Below are 24,003 nucleotides of genomic sequence, written 5' to 3'. Positions count from 1 at the left end.
CAGAGAGCATTTTTTTTTTTACAAGAAATGTAGTTTTGTCACATTGAGACCTTAACTTCAGTGACCTTTTGTAGAGGGAATGAGGCTGGCAACTGTACTAGAGGTGTAAGATTGGTGCATTCAAATCACCCGGAGATCTTACAGTGCAGATTTTGATTCAGACGTTCAGACAGGGACCAAGACTCAGCATTTCCCATGCTGAGAACATGCACAGAACACACTGAGCAAGAAGAGTGCTAGGGTAGCATGAACACAGAAACTAACCCCTTCACTTTTTCAGATTAAGAAAATTAGGACCCCAGGGAGGTTCGGTGACAGTAAGTCACAAACAGTGAGCATTAGAGGTGGGCCTGAGACCCAGTCCACTTGGCTCCCAGGACAGTGGTTTTTTTTAAATATAAATTCCCATAATGTGGTCCTTGAAAATGATTTGTTAGCCTAGATTATCGTTTCTGACTTGTTGGGTTAACTTGGAAAATAGCTTCCAGGATTCTTGTTGGATTTCTCTCCCTTTGTTCCTGAGGACAGAGAGCTCTAAACAATCTGCCCTGCCTAGCAATTTGCAAAGGATAACTGGAGCACACTTACTTTAACCCTTTCATGGTAGAACTTCGGGGTTTGAGATTCAGAGACATGCAATGATGTAAGATGTGTGGAGCCATGAGAACAGTACCAGATACAGAGGAGGTGCTCTATACTGTATTATCAAATTCATTAATTTATTCACGTTAGGCACTGGGCTAGCTTCTAAAGCTTCTTTGAAGTAAGGAGTTATATGGTTCACTGTCCTAGTGGGCCCAATTTTTCAAGATTAATACAAAGGTAAACTTGAACCAACAGCCAAGTGACCCAAGTCGTAAATGCCAAATTATTGAAATCACTTCTAATCAGAATACAGCTATCACAACCTGGATTCTTTGAGATCAAATGGGGAGTTTCCAACTGTCATGGGATTTTCTTTGAATACATAAAGTATTTTTGAATTCATGTAAATGTGTACAAAACATGCTGAAAGGATTTGAATCTAAAATATAGCAATATGATACATTTCATGAAAAACTTCTAATTCAAAAGCAATGGTTCTAAATCTGTTTGGGGATTAATGGATTTTTGAAAGTCTGATGCAAGCTAAGGATCCTCTCCCCAGAGAAAATGTTCATATGCATTTATTCCAAACATATCTAATTTCAGGGAGACTACAGACCCTAGGTAAGAATCCCAGAAATAGAGAGGTCCTTTCCTGATTTTTTTTTCTTGTTTTTCTGTATGATATTTAGGGGAAAAAAATGCAGTCTAAGAAACAATGGAAGAGGTTTTTATCTGAGCTTGAAGTTTTACTACTGTGAGTATATTGTTTGGGATTTCTCCCCTCGTGCCTGGTTTTCATCTCTGTTCATCTTTGATTCTGCAGCACAGAGCTTGGCATGGTTGGCATATAATAAATGTGGGTTGGATGTTAGAACATTGGGTAAATTTTTGACATCTGCTATAGTGTATTCCTCAGAATGCATTTTAAAAATAGACCATTTACATAATTCACTTGAACGTATTCTAACAAGAAACTGTCACAAGGAAGTGGGTTAAATCATGTGTGACTAACATGACTGAATGTAAAATAATTCTTAGAACATTAGAATTGTATATATGTTACCATTTCCCCCCTTTCTTAGAGACATTCCAGTGAAGAAACTGTTTCATCAATATAAACCTCTTCTGGAAGAGAGTTTTAGACAAAGAAATCAAGTGCTTTTGATGTGCATATTATTTTCTGGGAATTCACTCATGCGCCTGAAAGTCCTTCGAGACAAACTAAAATGACTTCATTTTCATATATATTCATACCTGCAGCTGTGCAGCCTGGCTCACCAAAGGCTCCTAACCCTATCGAGTTCAGTCATCACCCTTTACAAATACAAAATGTTCTTTTCAGATGTTTTTTAAACCAATATATGAATTGTGGGGAGAGAGGTATTATCCTAAATCCTTCTCCTTTTATACCTAGGACCAGAAATCAAAATGTTAGAGGCTAAGCATAAAAACTTAATATATCATTTAGTCAACAAAAAACTAAAACCAAGTTTGTAATAAGTTTTTTATATTTAAGCTTTATTTCTTTGCTTATGAATAAATAATAAGTTCAAACACTTCACAATTCCAAAAGGGCAAAAGGGTAAGCCAAGAAGAGATTTTCTTCCACTCTTCTCATCCAACCACCCAGATGATTCTCCCAAAGGCAGCAGAGTTATCAGTTTCCTGTTATATCTTTCCAGAGATACTTGGTGTGTAAGCATATATGTATTGTTTTCTTACTTTCCTCTTCTCACACAAGAGGTAGCAAGCATACAGTGTTCACTTTGCTTGCTTTAGTATTCCATTGTGTGCCAGTGCTGTAAGATAACTAACCTTTTTCCTATTGATGGGTTTATAGATTTTTCCTAATCTTTTACTTAAAAAAAATAATACTACAAGAAAACCTTGTACGTATGTTATTTCATATCTCTTGGAGTATATCTAAGAAAACTTCACATAAATACAATTATGGGGTCAACAGTTATATGTGTTACGTGTTACCAAATTGTCCTCCAGGAGAAGCTATACCAGTTTACACTTATATCAGTCATACATGAGTGCCTGGTTCCCCATATTCTTGCCAGCGTAGCATTTATTCTTCCAGTTTTTTCTGATCTGCTAAGTGGAAATGGTTTCTCAGTGTAGTTTAAATTTCTTTTTCTATGATGAGTGAATCTTTTCACATATTAAGAGATATGTTTCCTTTTCTATGAAATATCTGTTAATGTTCTTTGCCCATTTTTTATTAGGCTGTTGGATTTTTTTTCTTAATGGTTTGTAAGAGCATTTTATATATTAGAGAAAATTAGCCCTATTTTTGTGGTACAAGATACAGATAATTTTTTTACCACGTTTTCATTTGTCTTTGCTTGTTCTAGTTTTTGCCATGTGAAAACAGTTTTCATGTGGTTGAATTTAATCTATATTTTCTCTTATGGATTCTGGGTTTTATATTATAGTTTAAAATGCCTTCCCCACTGAGAGGTTATAAAATATTCTGCCATTTTTTCCAAGTACTTTTTATATTTTCATTTTTTACATTTGTGTATCTGATCCATTTGGACTTATTCTGCTGAGGTATTTGTGTATTACTTTAGAGAGAATTAGCAACTCTGTGACATTGACTATTCTTGGTGTGCCAACATTATCATTTATGTTGCTAATATTTCTTTAGTCTTAGGCCCTGTATCAAGTGCTTCACATGCATTAATTCTTTAATCCTCACAACAGTCCTGTGAGGTGAGTCCTTGCTGTTGTCCCCATTTTGCAGATGAGGAAACTGAGGTAGAGCCTACTTTTTTTTTTTAACAAGATCCAATTTATTTCCTAAATCAGACTCAACTTCCCTCTTCTCAGGCATTTACTAGTAAGTAAGTCAGAAGCAGGCTTCTCCTCTTAGAACATACTGTGTGGAGTGGGTTTAGGAGAGACGTGCATAAGCAGACAGGCAATTTCAGTAAGTTAAATAATAAGACAAGCAAGTACAGAGCACTGAGCGGGGAGGAGATGCTCATTTGGGGAGGGGGTGGGTGGCAGAGTAGGTATCTTGGAAAAAGTAACATCTAAGCTGAGACCTGAGGATGTGTTTTTTTGGTTTAATATGAAGGGAACTACTTAAGGGATGGTGTTATGTGTTTATGTGTATACTCTTACACACACATTCCCTTTCTTGAGGAAGAAGGAATAGAGGGCCTCACAAGGGGTACACATACACACACACACACACAGATGTGTGTTTTATAGATAATTTTTGCTACTGCAGAAACGAATAATAGGATTTTATATGTAGCACCATTTGGGGGGTAAAATAGCTTTATTTTAATATCCTCAAGCATGCCTAGCACAATAGGAGGTGTTCGATAAATAATTGTTGAATTGAACTGAGTTCACAGTAGGTGTGAATTTCACGTTTTATATTTCATAGCTGTTACTTGGATTCCATTGGTTTTCACAGTGTGACATATGCCCTCAATAAATAGAGTTTTTTTTTTAAAGGAGCCTGAAAAATGTATATGATACTGACATGTAATTTCATGATTTAAAAATCAGTGCTGTGTTTTTCAACATCAAACTTTACTAGTCACATGGACTTTAGGTAACAGTACAAGCTTTCTGAAGGCATTGGATGTCTCTTACCTGTGTGACTGGGGCCTAGTACAGTACCTGACATAGCAGCATTCGATAAATGGATGAATGAAAACAGTCTTCTCTACTCCTCTGTTTTAGGGATTTTAGTTACACGTGTATACCTAAAGCCATGAAATTGATAATTTCAGTTGCATTATCTTTATTTATTTAATAAATAAGTTATATTGGGTTTTATGTTGATAAAAATAAGTTAATGTCACATATTGTTTTCTATTTATTGTTAAGTTCCCAATACCCTAAATCTTAAGAACTCTTTACTTTCTTAAAATTTCTGTCTTATATTTGGATATTGGCTCATATTTGTTAGAACACTTTAGACCAATTTGGAAGGCCAATCGGTGTCATGTGTCCAGTGAAATTCCTTCTCTCTTGGCTTAATTTATATTCTGCTTTACACCTGTTCCCCAACCCACCCTACCACCCCCAAAACAGAGTTGTTCATTTCCTATTTGAATAAACAGTTTGATGGATTTAAAAAATCTTTTGTTTCAAGGTTCCATCATCCAAACATATTGGAGTTGGCTGCATACTTTACACAGAATGAGAAGTTTTGCCTGGTTTATCCATATATGAGAAATGGATCACTTTTTGACAGATTACAGTGTGTAGTAAGTTATATCCATTACTCTGCCTGATATTCTGACCCTCGAAAGCCCTGGGGCAGCTGCTGAAACCTTCTGAGAGAACCAAGAGGCCAACATGTGTTCACATGAGGGGAGAGCCAGCAGTGGGCTTCCCAAGGAAGCAGAGGACTTCTCCATGAATTCGTTTCTTTCTCTTAGAAGGCTGCATAAATACCTGAGCTGTTGTGTGTTGTGCAACATGGTGACCAAAAGAGTTGCTAGGTCCTTAGTTCTCATTGATACCATGTCTCCAGTGAGTTTACATCAGCTACCGTTATTTCTCAGATCATTTTTATTTGTGTAACTTTACGCAAAGTACTGTTCAGGACAAAGGATAGACATAAAAGTGATACAGACACCTTAAAGAGAAGGAGGTCGAGTAAATGCCATGGTTTCTCTTGTGATGTTTTTTTGAAAGGTAAGTTTAAAAACTGATTCCAAATTGGTTAAATTTCAGTGAAGATGAGAATAAAAACAGTGTTCTCAATTACCGACACTGTTGTGCCACAGATAATCTTAAAATCTTATGTAATGAACTCTTAAACATCTTATTAGCCATATTTCAATTAAGATAACATTAAAATTATTGGGAATTTTCATTGACTATAAAGGGGCCTAGAACCAGTGTCGGCAGTAGAGGAAAACCTATCTTGAATTAAGAGCAGGTTATGGTAAACAAATGTGTTGTTTTACCCACCTCTCCCCACCTTGTCATCAGCGTTTATTCTGGCTTACACCTGTGTAGTGAATACAAACGTGGTTTTCACTCAGAAAATACAAGCAAACCGACTACTGTTGTCTTTTTAGGGTAACACAGCCCCACTCTCTTGGCATGTTCGAATCAGTATATTAATAGGAACATCCAAAGCCATTCAGTACTTGCACAACACGGAACCGTGCTCCATCATCTGTGGCAGTATATCCAGGTAAATCATCCCAGAGCTGTAGGTTACCCCTAAAGGCCCCTTTCATCATCACGGATGAGTCGGACTTCACCCTGTTTTCTTCTTATAGTTTCCCTGGTGTGTATGTGTATATGTTAAGAATTCTCACCAGAGTATTTAAAATCTTACCTTTTAATGAAAACGTGTCTACCAGATTTTAAAAGCTACATTTATATTGCCAATCGGAGAGTTTGTTATCATTGGGAATTATTAATGAACAGCATAAGATAGACAGTTTTGTGTATTTTATTAATTGTACTGCATAGCAAACTGTGAAATAAACCTGGATTCATCTCGCTTTAAAAAAAAAACAAGTGGAGGCCTCAGGAAAGACTGAGTGGCTCACACAGGGATTCCTCACAAGATAGCCGTAGTGATCGGCCGCTTAAGTTCTTTGTGCCCGAGTCTCCAGCGTCTTGTGGTGCCGCTGAGCCTGCTGCTTCCTGGCTGTATGTACTCACCTGTGACAAGCCGAGCGGCAGCCCCAGTGTTCATTCGTGAGACGTGAGAAAATTAGAAGCAACATCTTCCATCTTTTTTCTTCCTCAGCAGACATAAAGAATCATTCAGAGAGCAGATACCCTGTAGCAACCCCACCCCCCCAGCCCCGTGAATTTTTCCTGTGCGCCCTTCAACATGAACGTGTCCCAAAGTAGGTAAATACACCTTCGCTGAATAGCAGGGGAGACTGAATGAAAAGCCTCTGCCTCTTCTGAACCATCACCTAGTATCTTGGAAAAAGCTTTTAGTGTGCTTTTGAGTTGAGCAGAAGAGGAACTGATTGCTTACTTCTTTGTTTTTCTGGTTTTACAGGAAGTGAGTTTCATATGAAAAAAACTCTAGAATGTATTTTGTCCTGGGGGGAGTGCTGGGAGTGGGGGTCACAGCCCACAGGTGTCTGTTCCTGCTGCAGGTGATTCATCAACTGCCAGTGGCCTTATGGAATCGGCATCGAAGTCACGCACCCTCATGGGACCTGGGACAGAGGTGGACAAGTGACCGTCTCAGGGGTCAGTGGAATCAGCCACTAGGGTTGGTTCCAAAGGGCTGAGGTGGCCACTTCCAACCTAAAACCATCCCTCTTCCACCCAGCTCGCAGCCAGCTCAGCCCTGTAGGTGCTCAGATATATGTCCTGACTGGGCAGATAAGTAGCTGGAATATTGCTGTACATATTCTTCCTTTGGTTTAAACTTAAAGTGAGCATGAACTTATTTTTAATCCCATGAAGTAATTCATTAATTTTATTTTTTTACAGTCTTTTTTTTTTAATAGCTTCACTTTATTTATTTATTTATTTGCCTGTGTTGGGTCTTCATTGCTGTGCGTGGGGGCTGCTCTTCGTTGAGGTGCTTTGGCGTCTCAGTACGGTGGCTTCTCGTTGGAGAGCAGGCTTCAGTAGTTGCAGCACGTTGGCTCAGTAGTTGTGGCACACGTGGGCTTAGTTGCTCCGCGACATGTGGGATTTTCCTGGACTAGGGGTTGAACCTGTGTCCCTTGCATTGACGGGCAGATTCTTAACCACTGTGCCACCAGGGAAGTCCTCCATTAATTTAAAATTTTTTCCTTTTGTGTGACTGATTCATCAACTCCTTTCCTGAAAGCAGAGCTTGATAGGAAAGAGGGGTGAGAAGGGAGACAGTGTGGAGGTTCTGGTACGTGATGGGAGAGGGGGACAGGGAAGGCCACTGACCAGAACAGAGGGAACATCAGGGTGGAGGACATGGATCAGGCTCTGCCTGAGTCACATGGCTTTCCACAGCTGACCTTGGGTGGGAAGATGTGGATGTACCCCTCCAGCATCCCTCTCCTGCTTTTAAGTCAGAGCACAGGCTGTGACCCTGATTTCTGCTTTCTCTTGATTGGCTAGTGTCTTCAGGGAAGTTCTCAGGAAATAGGCACAGAAACAGCGATTTGCCTGCAGGAGAATTTTTTGCTCTCAGGAATAACAAAAGTAAGGGAGGAAGGAAGAAGGCAGATTCGGGCAGTTGGAGAAGCTGAGCTGGGGTATGGTAGTCGAGGCCTTGGCAGATGCCATGGGGATTGCTGAAGCTAGGGTAGCCCTTCAGATCTTTCCCCAAGTGAGGCAAGGTGCTTGGGATTTTGCACTCCTGCACCCAACCAGCCCTGAGTGGGGCTGTAGTGGGCTGAGACAGCTCCCTTCTACCACCAGCAGCTCCCAGATTGGGGCTCAGCTGGGAGCCATCAGCAGCCACCCCTCCCTGTTGGGGACCGAGTGCCTCCCTGGATCCTGAAGGAGGGATGGCGTCCCACCAAGGCAGCCACCACGGTTAGGGAGGAAGAGTTGGCTGGATGGCACTCTGCAGAATGTGACCAAATGATTTTCTTTTTCATGTACTTTCCTCCCTGCCTTCTTGCCATCCTTTCCTCTTAGTGCAATATCCACAATTGTTTAAATCAGAGAGATCTGGTTTAAGAAGCCAACTTTCCAGAATGTGATTCTGAGCCAACTGATTGACTCCTCTAAGCCTCAGTTTTTTTCCTCTGCAAAGTGCTAATAAAAAAATATTAGCTTCTACCTCTTAGGGTTAAATAGCAGAAAGTATATATGCTGCTTGGCAAAGAGGTTGCACTAAATGGTGGCTCCTGTTATTCTGGTCAAGAAGTGGTCGTAGCCGCATAGGCTAAGAAGTGTGATGGCCAGCCAGCCTTTTTACTCATCACCCTTTACTCATTGTCGGAGTCCATTTGGGCTGTTGTAACAGAAAGACTATCAACCGAATGGCTTGTAAACAGTACATGTTTATTTCTCACAGTTCTGGAGGCTGGGAAGTCCAGGATCATGGCACTGGCCAATTCTGTGTTCAGTGAGAGCTCACTTTTTGGTTCACAGATGGCCGTCTTTTCTCTGGTGGAAGGTATGCGGGATCTCTCTGGGGTCTCTTTGATGAGGGCACTAATCCCATTCATGAGGGGAGCCCCTAGGACCTGATCCCCTCCCCAAGACCCCACCTCCTAACACCATCACAGTGGGGGTTAGGATTTCAATATATGAATCTGGGGGGAGGCACAAGCTTTCAGCTCACAGCACTTACCTCTATCATCAGTGTGTTGTGTTTGAAAAGTGGACCCACAAACTAAGCTCCATTTTAATAAAACTCATTTCTGTGTCAGCGTATGTTTATTGCATGTTTTGAAAATCACATTCATTTTAGTTCACAGATATTTATGGGACATCTGCTGTGTGCAGAGCATTGTCTTGGACCACAGTGGGGGAGACATTGACGATCTCAGTCTTGACCTTGAAGCTTCAGCCTGGTGATCAGATAGATAATGAAACCATAGGAAATATACAGTACGACACTAAGTGAGCCCAATGTGTGGTTGGTCTGAGAAGGCAAATTCTGATTAGATAGTTCCAAGCCAGGTCTTTGAGGAGATGGGTCATGGCAGTGAATTGGTTGAAAGAAGGGAAGAGAATATTCCTGGTGGAGGCAATAATTTGTTCAAGGGAACAGAGGAAAGAATTGCTGGGTATATATAATGAAAGCAAAACAAAGTTGGTTGATTGAGGAAGGGATGAGATTGGAGAATAAGGAAGGATAAGACTGAAGAAAACAGACTAACTCTTGCAATTACAATTAAAATTCCAATAAGATTTTTTGTTGAAAACCAATGAACTCAGGAAGATTCAAATGACACTTCGAAATGAAAGATTGGAGAAAAATAAGGAAGGTGGTGGGCAGAGTGCTGGATGGAGCTTTGAACACTTACTAGGCTGAGGACCTGGGTGTGATAAGATAGGCTCTTGCAAGGGATTCTGAGGCTTCTCTCTGGGGTCTAGGTGGTAACAGAAAGGTTCTGGAGTCTTTTAGGTGGTCTCACAATTTAAAAGGAGGCTATTTCTTCCAAGCCAGTATCCCATGTATTTGTCTGGATGTGCCGAGCTATAAAAGCACTTAAGTAACCCTGTTAGAGTGCCTAACAGGAAATATAGACACACTTACCAAAAGAGATCTGATCAGACAAAGGGAGAATTTCATGGAAGAGGCAGGATTTGAACTGGAAAGGCAGCTAGCAGTGTTTTTTATGTTGTTGGTAAAGGGGCTGCTGGTGATTGTTGCTTTCTGGGTTTTCCGAAGGGTTCGAGGATTCAAACTTAATCATCTGTAGATTACACCCATCCAGGCATGTGTCAGGGTATCGAGTGCTGGGGCTGTGGGCATTGGTTTGAGACTTGTGGTTTCACAAGGGCTCATCAGTGTGTCCCTGTCTGTTCCAGAGCAAATCAGCCTCCTCCACCGCCACTGAACACTTGGCCTTTCTTCTGAGCCCGGCAGCAAAGATGTTAATTAGTGCCAACTGTAACAGTAGACTTTCCCCCTTTCCTTTGGTGATGTGCACACCTGTTCTCTGGAAACTGGAATGAGACCAACTCATTTCATTCAGGGCACTGAACATCTGTCAGAAGGTAATGACATTCAGTCCGCAGCAGTCTTGGCCAAACGTGAATTAGCTGACCTAGATTACCCTCCTGAATCTCTTTTAAATGAATCCTTTACTCTGCTCTGAACTTGGGCCTCCCTGATTCTTGGTCCCTCTGTGTACAGACCTTCCTGTGCTTGCAGGAAGGTCTGACCTCTTCAGCCTTTGTCACATTGATTTTCTAATTCTTTGGAAAAGAATTAGGAAAGGCTGCTTCTAGGAGAGATGGCTGATAATTGGCTCAAAAAAGGACATCTCAAAATGTGTTTAACAGTGACCTTTTCTGTGGGTAAGTCAGGGCTCTGTTTTTGTTAAAGTGAGAAATGGAAAATATTGTTACCTTTATTTTCTTTTCTGTGTTTGGGCCTTAGACTGATGAATCACAGAAGAGTTCTCATACATCTTTTGACATTATTAAACACTGTTTTTAATAGTATGAAATAACATACAATGTACATAAAGTGATGGTAAGTGGAAAAAGCCAGATTGAAATAGTAAACAGTACACAATTATAACTTTGTAGAACTACAAATTCATGAATTTAAAAAAAATATTAAAAATGAAACATACCAAAATATAAATAAGGCTTTAATTAGATGGAGAGACTATGGCTTTTCATTTAATGGCTTATTTTTTACTTCTACTTGATACTAAATTCTTATTTAAGGATTATATCTATCCTTATAGTAAAAATTTATTAGAAAAAAAATAACAGCATCAGACCTTTCTAGCTCAAACCCGGGAATCAGAAATTTCAAGAGGGAGTCTCTAGTTATTGAATGATATCCCAGTTTCATTTCAGTCATTCTCTGTAATTAATTCTGCCTACAAAGAAGCTTGATAATCTCACACCGTTGTGGTTTTAAAAATACTGCTGTTTAAAAAATGAAGATTGTAAGGTCATCCTTCAGCAGCCTGGCGCCAAGAGTGTGAGCAGCACCTTCTGTCTGAGTGAAATGAAATACTGTCCCTGGAGATGACATGCAAAGAGCACAGGAAGTCTGGGTTCAAGCCCAGGCCCTGCCTCCCGCTCTCAGCCCACAGTTTTCTCACTTGTACATCAGAGCCAACCGGGATAATCTCAAGTTGGACCTCTTCTTGCTTTCAAATTCTGTGCCATTTCACCTGCCTGTTTTTGTACTGTGCTCTACACTCACAAATCGAGTTGTGGCAGGAGAATGATGTGACCCCACACTTTCTTACATCTTGGCCAAGGTTTACCCTGGGCAGCTTCCAAGTGAGGATGAGCTCAGATGTGTTTCGGGAGGCACCTCCAGACACCTGCTCACCCTGGAGCAGGTTAGGCAGAGTCCTGTCATGCCTGTTTTCCAGAAATACCCCTCCCCAGTCTTTTCCCTGTCCTTCCCCCTTTCCAGCAACCACCCTAGTGATCTCATTGCTGCCCTCATCTCTTGTCACTGCTTAAGGGTGTGGCCTTTGGGGTCTCCCAGATCTCAGTACAAATGCCAGCTTTACTACCTTCTAGCAGTGTGATCTTGGGTAAATTACTCAGATCCTTGAGGCTCAGTCTCCTTATCTGGAACCACTGCACTCTTCCCAGGGTTGTGAGGATGAAATCAGATCGTCTCTGTGAAGCACAGCCCAGGGTTTGGCAATGAGTTTAGTTCTTCCCACCTAATGGAGACTCAGGTATCTCATCCAGCCTGTCCTTGAACCCTTGCATAGCGCATCGTTAGAGCTCCATTTGGGTGCACCTCTAACTATTAGAACTTCCTCTGTATTGCACTAAAATGCAACTCACCCGTTAGCCATTATTGTGGCACCAGAATTATCTACATACAACTAAAGAGAAGAAGAGATAAAATTCACTTTATTTCTGCCTTGTAATCAACAGTTTCTTAATCTTTTACAAGTAGCTGAAAAAGAAGATGTTTCTTTCAGTTAACTTTAGTAAATCGAAAGAACACTGAACAGGGAAATAGAAGGGCTAGGCTTTGGTGTAAGCTATTTTGCATAGAACGAGTCATTTCAACCAGCTGGGCCTTATTTACCTCATCTGAAAAAAAGTGATTATACTTTTAGCAGTGACGACAAATCAGTTTTGTCTCACATTCCATCTTTGATTGGTTGGTAATGACTTCCCATGTGCATTGTTGAAAGGGAATCTGGGGTGGGTGGGTTCTGAACTCAATTAGTGATGTCTGCCAAGAATATGGGAGGATGTCTTGGCAACATTTGGGCCGTGTATTTGCCATATGCCAAGTGGTCCAAGGCTACTTATGGTTTCAAGTTCCCTTAATTTACAAATTGATTATATCATCAGATGTTTACTTAGTATCTTCTGTAGATTCAGTATTATGCTTATGTAAACAACAGAAGCTGGTCTAGGAGGGAGTGCCAAAGCAGAGAGTGCAGGCTGTACAGTAGGAACTTGGAGAAAGGAGAAAACTTGGAATTCAGAGCAGTTGAGGGAAAACTTCATGGAGGAAGGGAACCAAGCTGCATGGAGGATTTGGATAACAATAAGTGGGAGGGGGAGTACTTTGCAGGTAAGGGCCACAGCATAAAGAAAGCCCGCAAACAGCAATCACCACAGCCTATCCTGACTGCATTGGTAAGTGTTAGTACTTTCAGGGTGGCTGCTAGGCTGCAGATGTATTTAGGGAGCTCAGGGAAAGCCAGAGCACTGAGTTTACGCATCATTGGTCTTATGGCTGGTTTGACACAGGAGAAAGCTGAGACTTACCGAGGTTAGTAACCTGCCTCAGTCACATGTCTGTAGATGCAGTCGAGGAGATGGGGTTCCATGCTTACGTTGGGTCCAGCAGTCGTGCTTTTATTAGGTAATTACACCTACCTAGCCGGGACTCCTGGGAGCATGTTGGCTTCATCAGCAGAGGCAGGGAAACGGGGCAGGAGAGGAGAACATAATTAGTATGTGCAAATTTGGAAATGTTGACTTTGGACTCCTAGTGAAAACGGCAGCAGGCGGCCAACTTTGCGGGGGAGATTAGGCCTGGTGGTCTGCATTCAGAATCTTCGCCTTGTGCAAGCAGAGAGAGTAAATAGTCTTCGAAGGAAGACACTGTCAAGGACACAGCTGCAGAACACCCAAAGAGGAAGCCAAGCCCACATTTCAGAGGTATTTTCAAGAAGTCTGTGGTTTAGTTAGCCCAAAAATGTCTTAGTAATTTGAACTCTTCAAAAAGAGTGTTATGAAAACAAAATTCATTTCCAGATGGTGGAATTTGAGGAGGAAAAGGACTTAAAGAATCTCGAAGAGTTGAAGTCTCTGTTCTTGGCAAAAGACCCTCACATTTTTATTCAGGAAACGAAGATGTTTTTGAATTACGGGATCACATAAAAGCATCTGAAAGTAGTAAACCTCCTTGTTATTTCCATCGTATCCCTCAGTGAGCTTAATTGTTTTCACATTTATGAACAATTTTAAATTGAAATGCATTTTATCCCCAGCATTTTTCATCCCAGACATTCATTCTTGTTAATGTTGCCAAAGCGAGGAGATCATCTTGGGGAACATTTCTGATGTTTCCTACAAGATCATGTTCTCTTACAGTATGGCTGTGTGTCTCCTGCCAAGTGAAACAGTCTTTCAGACAAGGGAGGTGGTCTAGGGAAGAAAGGAAGGAAGAAGCCATTTGCTTAAAAATGAATTTTTTTAAAATGGAAATTGATGAGAGACGTATGGTCATTGTAAGTGCGTGAGGAATTTCCTTTGTGAGGGACTAGAAAGGCTGAGTGGTTGGGAGGGAGGGTGGGGAGCCACAGATGGGCTCCTTCCTGTCACTGTGTCACCCTTGCCCGTGGACCCAAGCTCCTCCTGCCTTTACCCCCAAGACCTGATATGTGTGACAAGGCCACTGGGCTCCAGTGTTTAGTAGGGACAGAAAGCCTGCAGGGAATGTAAATGTTTGTTTGATGGACAGTTTAATGAACCAGCCTCCTCCCTCTCTGACATCACCACCCCCCGCCCCCCCCCTCCGGAAAAAAACCTGCTCTTGTTTTTCAGAAACATTTTAGGTATAGCAATTCTTTTTCCTCCAATTTTCCTATTTTCCCCCTTGTACATGCCTTCATCTAAAATATCCAGGTACGTTCATTTTTTTTCTAAGGGATACCAAAACAAATATTATATAAATTAAAATTGTCCCTATTAATTTTATTTACCATTATTGTCTTTAAACTCTAATATTCATTTATTTATACACTTGGATACATACATTCATGCACACATACATATGAAACAATATGTAAATTTTTCTCTCCGTGGTCTTAAAGTATCTGGGAATATTAGTTTAGTCGGGTTCTTCCAGAACTTCTCTGGAACTATTTTGAAACACAACCGCTGCCTTGAAACTGAGTAACCCAAGAGTGTTCAGATCTCCAGGGTTATCCTGCAATGCCCTATACCTTTGTTATATCAAATTGGTGTCCTTGAACCTCTAGAGGCACCTAGCCAAGTTCTATGGGATTTTAAAGTACGGTGGTGGGTGTAGGATGGACAGTGGCCAGTCTACATCCTTCAAAGCACGTTTCGAGGCTCTCGCTGTGCGTCAGGCAGTCTTCTTATGTTTTCTCGTTTAATCCTTTTAACAACCCTCTGAGGTAAGCATTGTCAGATCATTTTACGTACAAGGAAGCTGAGGCTTAGGGAAGTTGTACTAGTTTGGCCAGAGGTGATTTCACATTTAAAGGAGGAAGACCCCTTATTGACTGGGCCTAGGACTCATAAGACCCCAATAAAGCAAAAACAAGCCGTAATACCATCTCTAAGTGAAAGGGAGAGCTGTGTAATCCAAGAGGGGAATAAAGGATTTCAGTTTCACATCATTTTAGGCCAGATACACTGCATAATGAAGTGGGGGAGGGTATGTATGTCTTTTTCCAATAATCTGCAGGGAAGGCAAGACATCTGGTGAGGGGTGTCTTAGTGTTTCAACAGCAGTGACACAGACGGCAAGCTGTCCTATTGTCTCAGGCTGTCATGGAGAGCCCAGTTGGATGCTCTTTATCTCTGGGGCCAGTTAAGTGAAGTCTAGGCTTTCCTCAACAGTTGCCAGGTACTCAGGGACTGGGCTACTGAGCACCAACAACTCTCCCTAAAACTAAAATATAGACATAGATTTTTAAAAACCAGTGATGTGCTTACATGTCAAACATATTTGCACTTAAATTCAGACCCTGCCTTATAATCTAGGTGTATCATCTCGCTTTATATTTAAGGCCCAAGGGTTTCAACTTTAAGTTAGGAGACGAATGTGAGCAAAAGGTACCCAAAAAGAGTTGTCCTAGAGACCCCTAGCAATAGAGAGATGAAGTAACATCCCCAGAATCAGAATAGAAATCCACCACTTTGTGTGGGATTTTCCCCATCACCTTAGTGTACCAGTACCAGTCCTGCCAGAAGAGTTATCTAGAGAGGAGATGGTTTCTGCTGCAGTAAGTAGCCTTGTGGGAAAGAAGAGAAGAAATAGATTGTAGAAGCACTAAATTGAAGATGTGGACCATTGGAGGTTTCTCATCTGTTTGTTGCATTATATTGTTACATGATTTTAGTTATTTTATGTTGTCTTTATTTTGTTAGTCTGTTTTTATTCCCTTAGGATGAATGTATTCAGTTGACCTCCAAGGTAGCTGAAGGCACTTTATGTTTGAACATTCTATTTGAGGTTGAAGCAGGGGAAAGAATTTGGGTAGAATTGATTGTTGAAGGGCCTTTTGCAGTTCCCATTTTCCTAAAACAGAACATCCTTCTTCCTCAGCTACCATTAACCTTTATTTAGAACAGAGTAAATCACTGGACTCAAAATTTATGTTATACACTAAAGCCTGCTGGTAAACAGCTTGTCTTTTCACCAAATATCATTATTCAAAGTGTAAATGCAGTGCCCTGGAGCAATTTCACATTCTCATTGATGACCCCTCACTGACCCAAAGTCCTCTGTGGGTTTTATTGTGTAACACACTGTGGTTACTCAGCTCACCTCTGCCTAACTCTTACAGAAGCATGAGTCACCAGTTTCTGAAAACTTTCCCAGTTTTTCTGAGGATCAAATAAATGGATTAGATTATGAGTGGTGGTGTTTCTTTTTTTCCTTTTGTACTTAAAAAAGACCTATTCTTCAGGGATTGTAAGTGTTTCACCAATTTAGCTTTTTGCTTTCTCTTTTAAGTTATGGTTTTACACCATCTTTAAAGCTAGGGTAGACGAAGAAGAGGATGACGTGTTTGACGTTGAAAATCCGGCATTCAGATCTTTGCTCTCCTCCTATTATGCTGAAATAAAGTGGGGGTGGGGGTGGGGGGCAGTCATAGGGCAGCGGGGCAGAAGAGAGCAAGTCCTGCAGGGTGACAGAAGCTTGGGGTCCTGGTAATGAGAGTTAATGAACCTCTCTGCCCACCTCACCTCCTGGCACACCTGGCAAATGCCTGCATCAAATACCCCAGGACTCTGAAATGATCAGGGCATCTCCGGAAGCCCCAGCCTTGATCTGAACAAGTGAAGTGTACACCTATGGAAGAAGTCATTAAGAACTAAATGTCTGTTCCTTTTTTTTAATTAATTAATTTATTGGCTGCATTGGGTCTTCGTTGCTGCACGCGGGCTTTCTCTAGTTTCAGCAAGAGGGGGGCAACTCTTCATTGTGGTGTGCGGGCTCCTCATTGCGGTGGCTTCTCTTGTTGTGGAACACAAGCTCTAGGTGCGCAGGCTCCAGTTGTTGTGGTACATGGACTCAGTAGCTGTGGCTCACGGGCTCTAGAGTGCAGGCTTAATAGTTGTGGTGCACGGGCTTAGTTGCTCCATGGCATGTGGGATCTTCCTGGAGCAGGGATTGAACCTGTGTCCCCTGCATTTGCAGGCAGATTCTTAACCACTGTGCCACCTAGGAAGTCCCTAAATGTCTGTTCTTATCTGGAGCCGGAGCAAAGGTAGGATCTGACTCTAGTGTATTCTCCATATTCAGAGGTTCAGGGTAGTCATCACTGTTGTCCAACTGAGAAAATGAAAGAGCAAGTAAGGAGTGACATAGATGGCACTATGTGAGACTCCAGCTGGCCTTAGAAACTGCCAGGTTTGAAATATCTGGGGAGAAAAGATCAGGCAAGGAGAATAATGAGGACTGTGCTTATGATACATGTCTAGAGGGCAAGACCTTCTCTGACTTTCTCCTTGTAGGTACAAGGATCACATAACAGGTAAAGGCCCTCAGCTTATGGACAAAGTGGGCTCTTTGGAGTTTGAAATTCTGCAGCCACCTTTAGAGCAGGGAGAGTGAAGTAAAGTTTAGAGCACATCTTTCTCTATCCTTAAAGGGCCCTTAGGAGTCCTGTCATTTTGTCTGTTGTCAACTCAGTCCTAGACAAAGTCTGGACTAGAATTCTCAAGGCATTAGCATCAAATCCCCTAAATAGAACCTGTAGTTCAGACGTTGGAACTAGGATCTGCCTGTGGGCCTACTTGTACAGGGACAGCAAGAATTTCTTTTTCTTATCCTATAGCTATTACCACTTTTACTACAAATGACCCATGTGGCATTTTGGATGGTCAGGCCTACTGTTGGAAGCTTTGGTTTCAGGGGACAAAAAGCAAGTTCCAGATAGCCCTAAGTGAAGTGGAAAAGTAGATGACTTTCTCATGGTCCACCCACCTCTTTTATCAATATCCATCTGCTCTCTTATGATGAGTTGCTAACCTTCATCTCATCTACCATTATTGAGGATTACTGTATGACAGGCTATTTAGAGGCCCCCTATCAGTTCTGTGAGTTCTGTTTTTTTCTTCATTTCACATGTGAGGAAAGATGACATTGAGGTTTACAGGGTGAGGTAACCCACAGGCGGTTACCAAGCCAGGAGGAGGCAGAGCTGGTACTCACCCCCAGATGAGTGCCCTGTGAAAAGCTTATGCTTTCCCACCCCTACTAAGACCACCCTTCAAAGATAAAAGAAACTGCTGCTTACTCTCAGCTAAGATGTTGTGACCATTAAGGTTTTTATGTGTCAAGCAGCTAAAACTGACTCCGAGCACTTTGCCTTTGCCTCTGCAGATATTTATACTTTTAAAAAGACTCAAAGACCAAAAAGCCATAGAGATGGAACAACGGAATAGGGTTATTAGGAAGGCAGGGGCTACCAAAGATTCCTCAAGTTATTGCAGGTTAGTGGCTCTAAGCTGAGCATTCCACAGCACAGCCCTGTGCATATCAGACAATGATAATCTGATTAAAACTCAGTTAATGTTCTCATTACATGTAAGAAGAACACAGGGAAAGCTGCTTCGGTTTCTCCTGTTGACAAAGCATCCGCTTTATCCACCAGCTCCATGTATGTCTGTAAATTTGAAATGCCTACTGTTTCTAGGTCAGGTTTCTGTTTTAGGTTTTGTACAACACTTGGATTTATACTTTAAGAAAAAGGAGAAAAATGTCCTTTAAAAAGTTCATGGAAAATAATGTATGACTTTATTTGGAATTGATCACATATAATGGTGAGCTTGTCCTGTTTTCCAAATACCTTTATGATGTTTTTGTCTTGTTTGCCGTTGATCACAATTTCAGTGCGAACATACTTCTGGATGATCAGTTTCAACCCAAACTAACGGATTTTGCCATGGCACACTTCCGACCCCACCTAGAACCTCAGAGCTCTACCATAAGCATGAGCAGCAGCAGCAGTAAACATCTGTGGTACATGCCAGAAGAGTATATCAGGCAGGGCAAGCTTTCCGTTAAAACAGACGTCTACAGCTTTGGAATTGTAAGTACCAACCACCAGTTAACGAAGGAGGGGAGTTTATTGCCAAGAATGCACTAAATTCCAAGAATTATTTTAAAGGCTTTAGCTTTTAGACTTATTGATTTTCTGTTACTCATTGTCGTATACGTTAGTTTCGTGTAATCAGTCAAGTATAAAATATAAAGCCATTAATTAGAATGAACTGTATTCAGTATTGAGGTTAATAGTCACAACTAATTATGTGGATGTATTTAACATTTGTAATATTTTAATAATATTTCTAATAATTTAGTAACTGTCACTATGTGTATAATATTAATTTTATGTAGGTGACTTTCTATGTATTCTTTGTAGGTAATAATGGAAGTTCTGACAGGCTGTAAAGTGGTGTTAGATGAGCCAAAGCATATCCAGCTGGTAAGAACCGTCTTCATCTCTGTACCTATTTCTTGGTCACTTTTCCAATCGATTCTGTGTTCTAAATGGTAAGGTTGTCTTCTTTTCTTTTTAGAGGGATCTCCTTATAGAATTGATGGAGAAGAGAGGCCTCGATTCATGTCTCTCATTTCTAGATAAGAAAGTACATCCCTGTCCTCAGAATTTTTCCGCCAAGCTGTTCTCTTTGGCAGGCCAGTGCGCTTCAACACGGGCAAAATTAAGACCATCGATGGATGAAGTGCGTATACACAGGGTTTTATTAAAAAACTGAGTCCAGGGAACCGTAGAAAATCTAAATTGGGTAAATTGTGTATCTGTGTGAATATCAGTGAAACAAATGCAGCCCCCAATAGAGATGTCTCACCTAATAGATAGCTTCCAGATCAAAAAGTCATGTCATTTGGTATTCTGAAAGAGGGCGTTATTGGGTGCAATCAGGGAAACCACACAAAATTTAATGAGAAGACTTAAGTGACTAATTTGGAGAGAATATTGTATTCAACATTCATGAAGAGATCTGGTCCATTAAAAATGCAGCGTATAGGAATTCCAGTGGGAAGTTGTTGTATAACAAAGGAAGTTCAACTCGAGGATGGAAGATGCCTTAGAGGACTGGGACGGGGAGGGTGGGGGGGACTCGAGGGAGGGTGGGGGGGGAGTCAAGGGAGGGAGGGAATACGGGGATAGGTGTATAAAAACAGATGATTGAACTTGGTGTACCCCCCCCCAAAATAATAAATAAATAAATAAATAAATAAATAAATAAATAAATAAATAAATAAAATTTTTAAAAAAATTTTTTAAAATGATTAAAAAAAAATAGCATTATTAAAAAAAAAATGCAGCGTATAGGAATTCCCTGGCAGTTCAGTGGTTAGGACTCAGCGCTTTCACTACCAGGGCCTGGGTTCGAACCCTGGTCAGAGAACTAAGATCCTGCATGCTGTGTGATGTGGCCAAATTTTTTTAAAAATGCAGCATGTATTGCTTTTTAAATTTCCTCCTCTGTCCACCAATTTAATCATGTAGACATTTATTTGTTTATAATAAACAAATATTTATTTAGTTCCTGCTTTGCATGTGGCAGACTTTGGACTAGGTGCTGATGATACAGCAGTGGTCAAGTTATTAAATTGCTGTCCTTAAGCTCACAGTGCAAAGGGAGAGTCAGATAGATAGACATGGAATTTCAGCACAAGAAGATAAGCATAGTGATACATGAGAAGAGAAGGCCAGTACGGAAGCATAGAGTCAGCATATGTCCCAGCCTGTGAAGTCAAGGAAGCTTCCTGATGGAGGTGATAGCTGGGCTATGATCTGAAGGACAGGTTATATAAGTACCACAGTAACCAATTGTGCCATAGATAGCTAGTGGGAAGTTGCTGTATAACAGAGGGAGATCAACTTGATGATGGGTGATGCCTTAGAGGACCAGGACAGGGAGGGTGGGAGGGAGTCTCAGGAGGGAGGGGATATGGGGATATATGTATAAAACACAGCTGATTCACTTTGGTGTACTTCAAAAACTGGTACAAGAATGTAAAGCAATTATATTCCAATAAAGAGCTTAAAAAAAAAAAAAAAACCCCAAAAGGACCGGTTAGATTTAGGTAGCCTTAAGGATGGAAGGACGTTCCAGGCAGAGAGAATCTACACCTGCAAAGGCTCAGAGGTGCCATGGATTCCATGGCACCATAACTGCAGATAGTCTGGCATCATGGAAGTGGGACGGTGGAGAGGGAAAAGCTGCCAGGAGAGCTGTATTCTAGGCTTGACACCACCAGTAAGAGCTGTGCGACCTGCAGTCCTGGGCTCAGAAAGGAGCTTTGAGATACATAGTGGAGGGAACATGGAATTGGGAGCCAGAAGACGTGGAGTCAGCAACAGGTCTGCTCCTTATTGGCTAGTGATAGTGATTCCTTTTTCTGAGCCTTCTCATCTAGAAAGTGAGGATAATAATGTTTGTGCAGGTTAAATGAGGTGACGTGTGTGAAAACACTTTGTAAATTACAAAGCTCTGTGTATTTCTTTAATTACATGTGTGTGAAGGTATATTATTTTTTATCTGGTTAATGGTTCTCAATTCAGCTGCACATCCAAATCAACGGCAAAGCTTTAAAAACACAGATTCCTGGGCCCCCGTCTCCATATTTTTTGAATGGCCATCTTTAGGTTGGGGCTAAGAAAGCTTCCCTAGGCAGTTCTGGCATTTGAGAACCATGGACTGGGTTCACCGTCCCCTGACCCCTTCCAACCCTCCTCATATTAAGGCTGAAGTAAAAAATGATAAGAGATTCATCCAAGGCCACAAAGTAGTTGGTGGCAAATCTAGGCCTAAAGTCAGGTCTCATTTTTCTACTTTGCTTCAAGTCACTTAATTTACTTATTAACATGCAGGAGTTTAGCTAATCTTTCATTCCTTCTCATTTCAAATTCTATAGTTGAACCTAATTTCATGAAAATAAGAGAACATTCCTTAATAGGTAGACAGAAAAAAAAGTGAAAGGAGGGGTTATTCAGACTTCATTCAGTGTTTGTTTGCTTCTTGGTTATCAGGTCCTCACTGTTCTTGAAAGTACTCAAGCCAGCTTGCATTTTGCGGAAGATCCTCCCACGTCCCTGAAGTCCTTCAGGAGTCCTTCTCCTCTGTTCTTTGATAATGTACCAAGTATTCCAGTGGAAGATGATGAAAACCAGGATAACCCATCACTGCCTCATGAGAAAGGTTTGAGAAAAGAAAGAATGACTCAGAAAACTCCCTTTGAGTGCAGCCAGTCTGAGGTTACATTCCTGGGCTTTGACAGAAAGACAGGGAGTGCGAGGAATGAGGACGTTTGCAGTGTGCCCGGTTCTCCTGGTGAAGAAAGTTGGTCTCCAAAGCATGCAGCTTCATCCCAGGACTTGAGGGCCTCTAGTGTGAACATGGACCCTTCTGTAGAAGTTCCAGGCCATTCCTACAGGAGCAGGCCAGTGGAGACTAGCTGTTCCTCTGAATTTTCCTGGAATGAGTGTGAACAGTCCAAAAAGGCATCAGTTTCGCCAGAAGATAAAGAAGAAAGCAAGTACTGCTGAGGCACCTGAATACAGGTCTTGTGTTGGGAGGATGTCTTCATTAATAGTGCCAAGAGGATGACTGACGGTGAATTTGGGTAGTGCAGATCAGCGATCTGAACAATCCCATCCCATTCTTTTCCTTCCAACTTGTAGAACAGAGTGGCCGAAAATTTTGTTTTAGCACAATCGTTGCCTCATGATCAAACCTGGGCTAAGTTAGAACCATCCAGAATTACTTAAGATCGTAGACTCGGACTTCATACAAACAAAACAATCAAAACCTACCAAAAGGAAGTGGATTCCAGTGTCTTCTCCATCAACGTCCACATGAGTCCTCAGAACCTCCAGTCTGCCAAGTACGTTCAGTTCAGTTGGATTCCATTGTTTTGGTTCAGCTTGCTTGCGAAGGTTGTCAAAACTGTCTAATTCGTAAATGTTAATAGATATGATACGTTTTTAAAGAATTGCCTTTTTGCTTATTTCCATTGACTCTTAGTATATTTCTGTTCATCCCTGTCAAGTCTGCCTATCTGAAAATGAGCCATGACATGCCCAAGGTCTGTATTTCTATATAAAACTCTTAAGATAGTTTCTCTCATATAATATAGTTGTTGACTGTTACTACAGTTTTTTTTTTAACATACTTAAAGACTATGGTATCCTGAGTAGAACATATGAAATTTGAACCAGGTGATTTTTGTTCCTGGGAAAATGGCTGGTCATGAAGGCCTAGGTCAACTTTTTGTTTGATTCCAACTCTGTGCCTTTACTCCTGGTGTTTACTGGATCTCCCCCTTTCGAAACCCTCCACCATCTCTCAGGGCCCAGCATAACTGCCATCCTCCAGGAAGCTTTCCTAATCTTTCCAGCCGGTAGTACTCACTTTATCAGCATTTCCATAGCAATTTCTTTCTCTTTTTTCCATTTTTAAAGATTTTTTCATTGAAGTATAGTTGATTTACAGTGTTGTGTTAGTTTCTGGTGTACAGCAAAGTGATTCAGTTATACACACACACATATATATTCTTTTTCATATTCTTTTCCATTATGGTTTGTTACAGGATATTGAATATAGTTCCCTGTGCTCTACAGCAGGACCTTGTTTGTATCGGCTAATCCCCAACTCCTAATTGACCCCCCACACACCCCCTTACTCCTTTGATAACAATAAGTTTGTTTTCTGTGTCTGTGAGTCTGTTTGGTAAGTACGTTCATTTGTATCATCCATAGCAATTAATTTGTATTTCTGTTTTATACTTGTCAGTTTCTGAGCTATATCAAAGTTGCCTGTGTTATCTTCCTCACAAGATGATAAACTCTCTGTATTAGTTTCCTACTGTCGTTATAACAAATTATCACAAATTTAGTGGGTTAAAACAACAATTATTTTATAGTTCTAGAGGTCAAAGTCCTTGGCATTCCTTCTGGACGCTCTAGGGGAGAATTCATTCCCTTGCCTTTTCTAGCTTCTAGACGTCGTCTGCATTCTTTGGTTCGGTGTATCTTCCTCTTTGCTCAAAACCAGCAACATGACATCTTTAAATGGAGTGAAAAATGAGTGAGT

The 24,003-nt window shown here is 41.1% G+C and overlaps 1 protein-coding gene across 1 annotated transcript in view; it reads left to right on the top strand.

Moving 5' to 3' along the window:
* IRAK3 (interleukin 1 receptor associated kinase 3) overlaps window positions 1-22,903 on the top strand; it is a 46,527-nt gene extending 23,624 nt beyond the window's left edge. Inside the window, exons 6-12 of the mRNA XM_057741015.1 lie at window positions 1,278-1,342; window positions 4,712-4,826; window positions 5,649-5,767; window positions 18,770-18,968; window positions 19,302-19,364; window positions 19,459-19,623; window positions 21,942-22,903. Coding sequence (XP_057596998.1) covers window positions 1,278-1,342; window positions 4,712-4,826; window positions 5,649-5,767; window positions 18,770-18,968; window positions 19,302-19,364; window positions 19,459-19,623; window positions 21,942-22,457 — 1,242 coding nt within the window. The 3' untranslated portion in view covers window positions 22,458-22,903. The remainder of the gene's footprint in view (window positions 1-1,277; window positions 1,343-4,711; window positions 4,827-5,648; window positions 5,768-18,769; window positions 18,969-19,301; window positions 19,365-19,458; window positions 19,624-21,941) is intronic.
* The last annotated feature ends 1,100 nt before the right edge of the window (window positions 22,904-24,003 follow it).

This window comes from Hippopotamus amphibius, chromosome 7 (genome assembly GCF_030028045.1).
Source record: "Hippopotamus amphibius kiboko isolate mHipAmp2 chromosome 7, mHipAmp2.hap2, whole genome shotgun sequence".
Lineage (NCBI taxonomy): Eukaryota > Metazoa > Chordata > Mammalia > Artiodactyla > Hippopotamidae > Hippopotamus > Hippopotamus amphibius.
The sequence above is the reverse complement of the archived record's forward strand: the minus strand, read 5'-3'. Positions and strand labels throughout refer to the sequence as shown.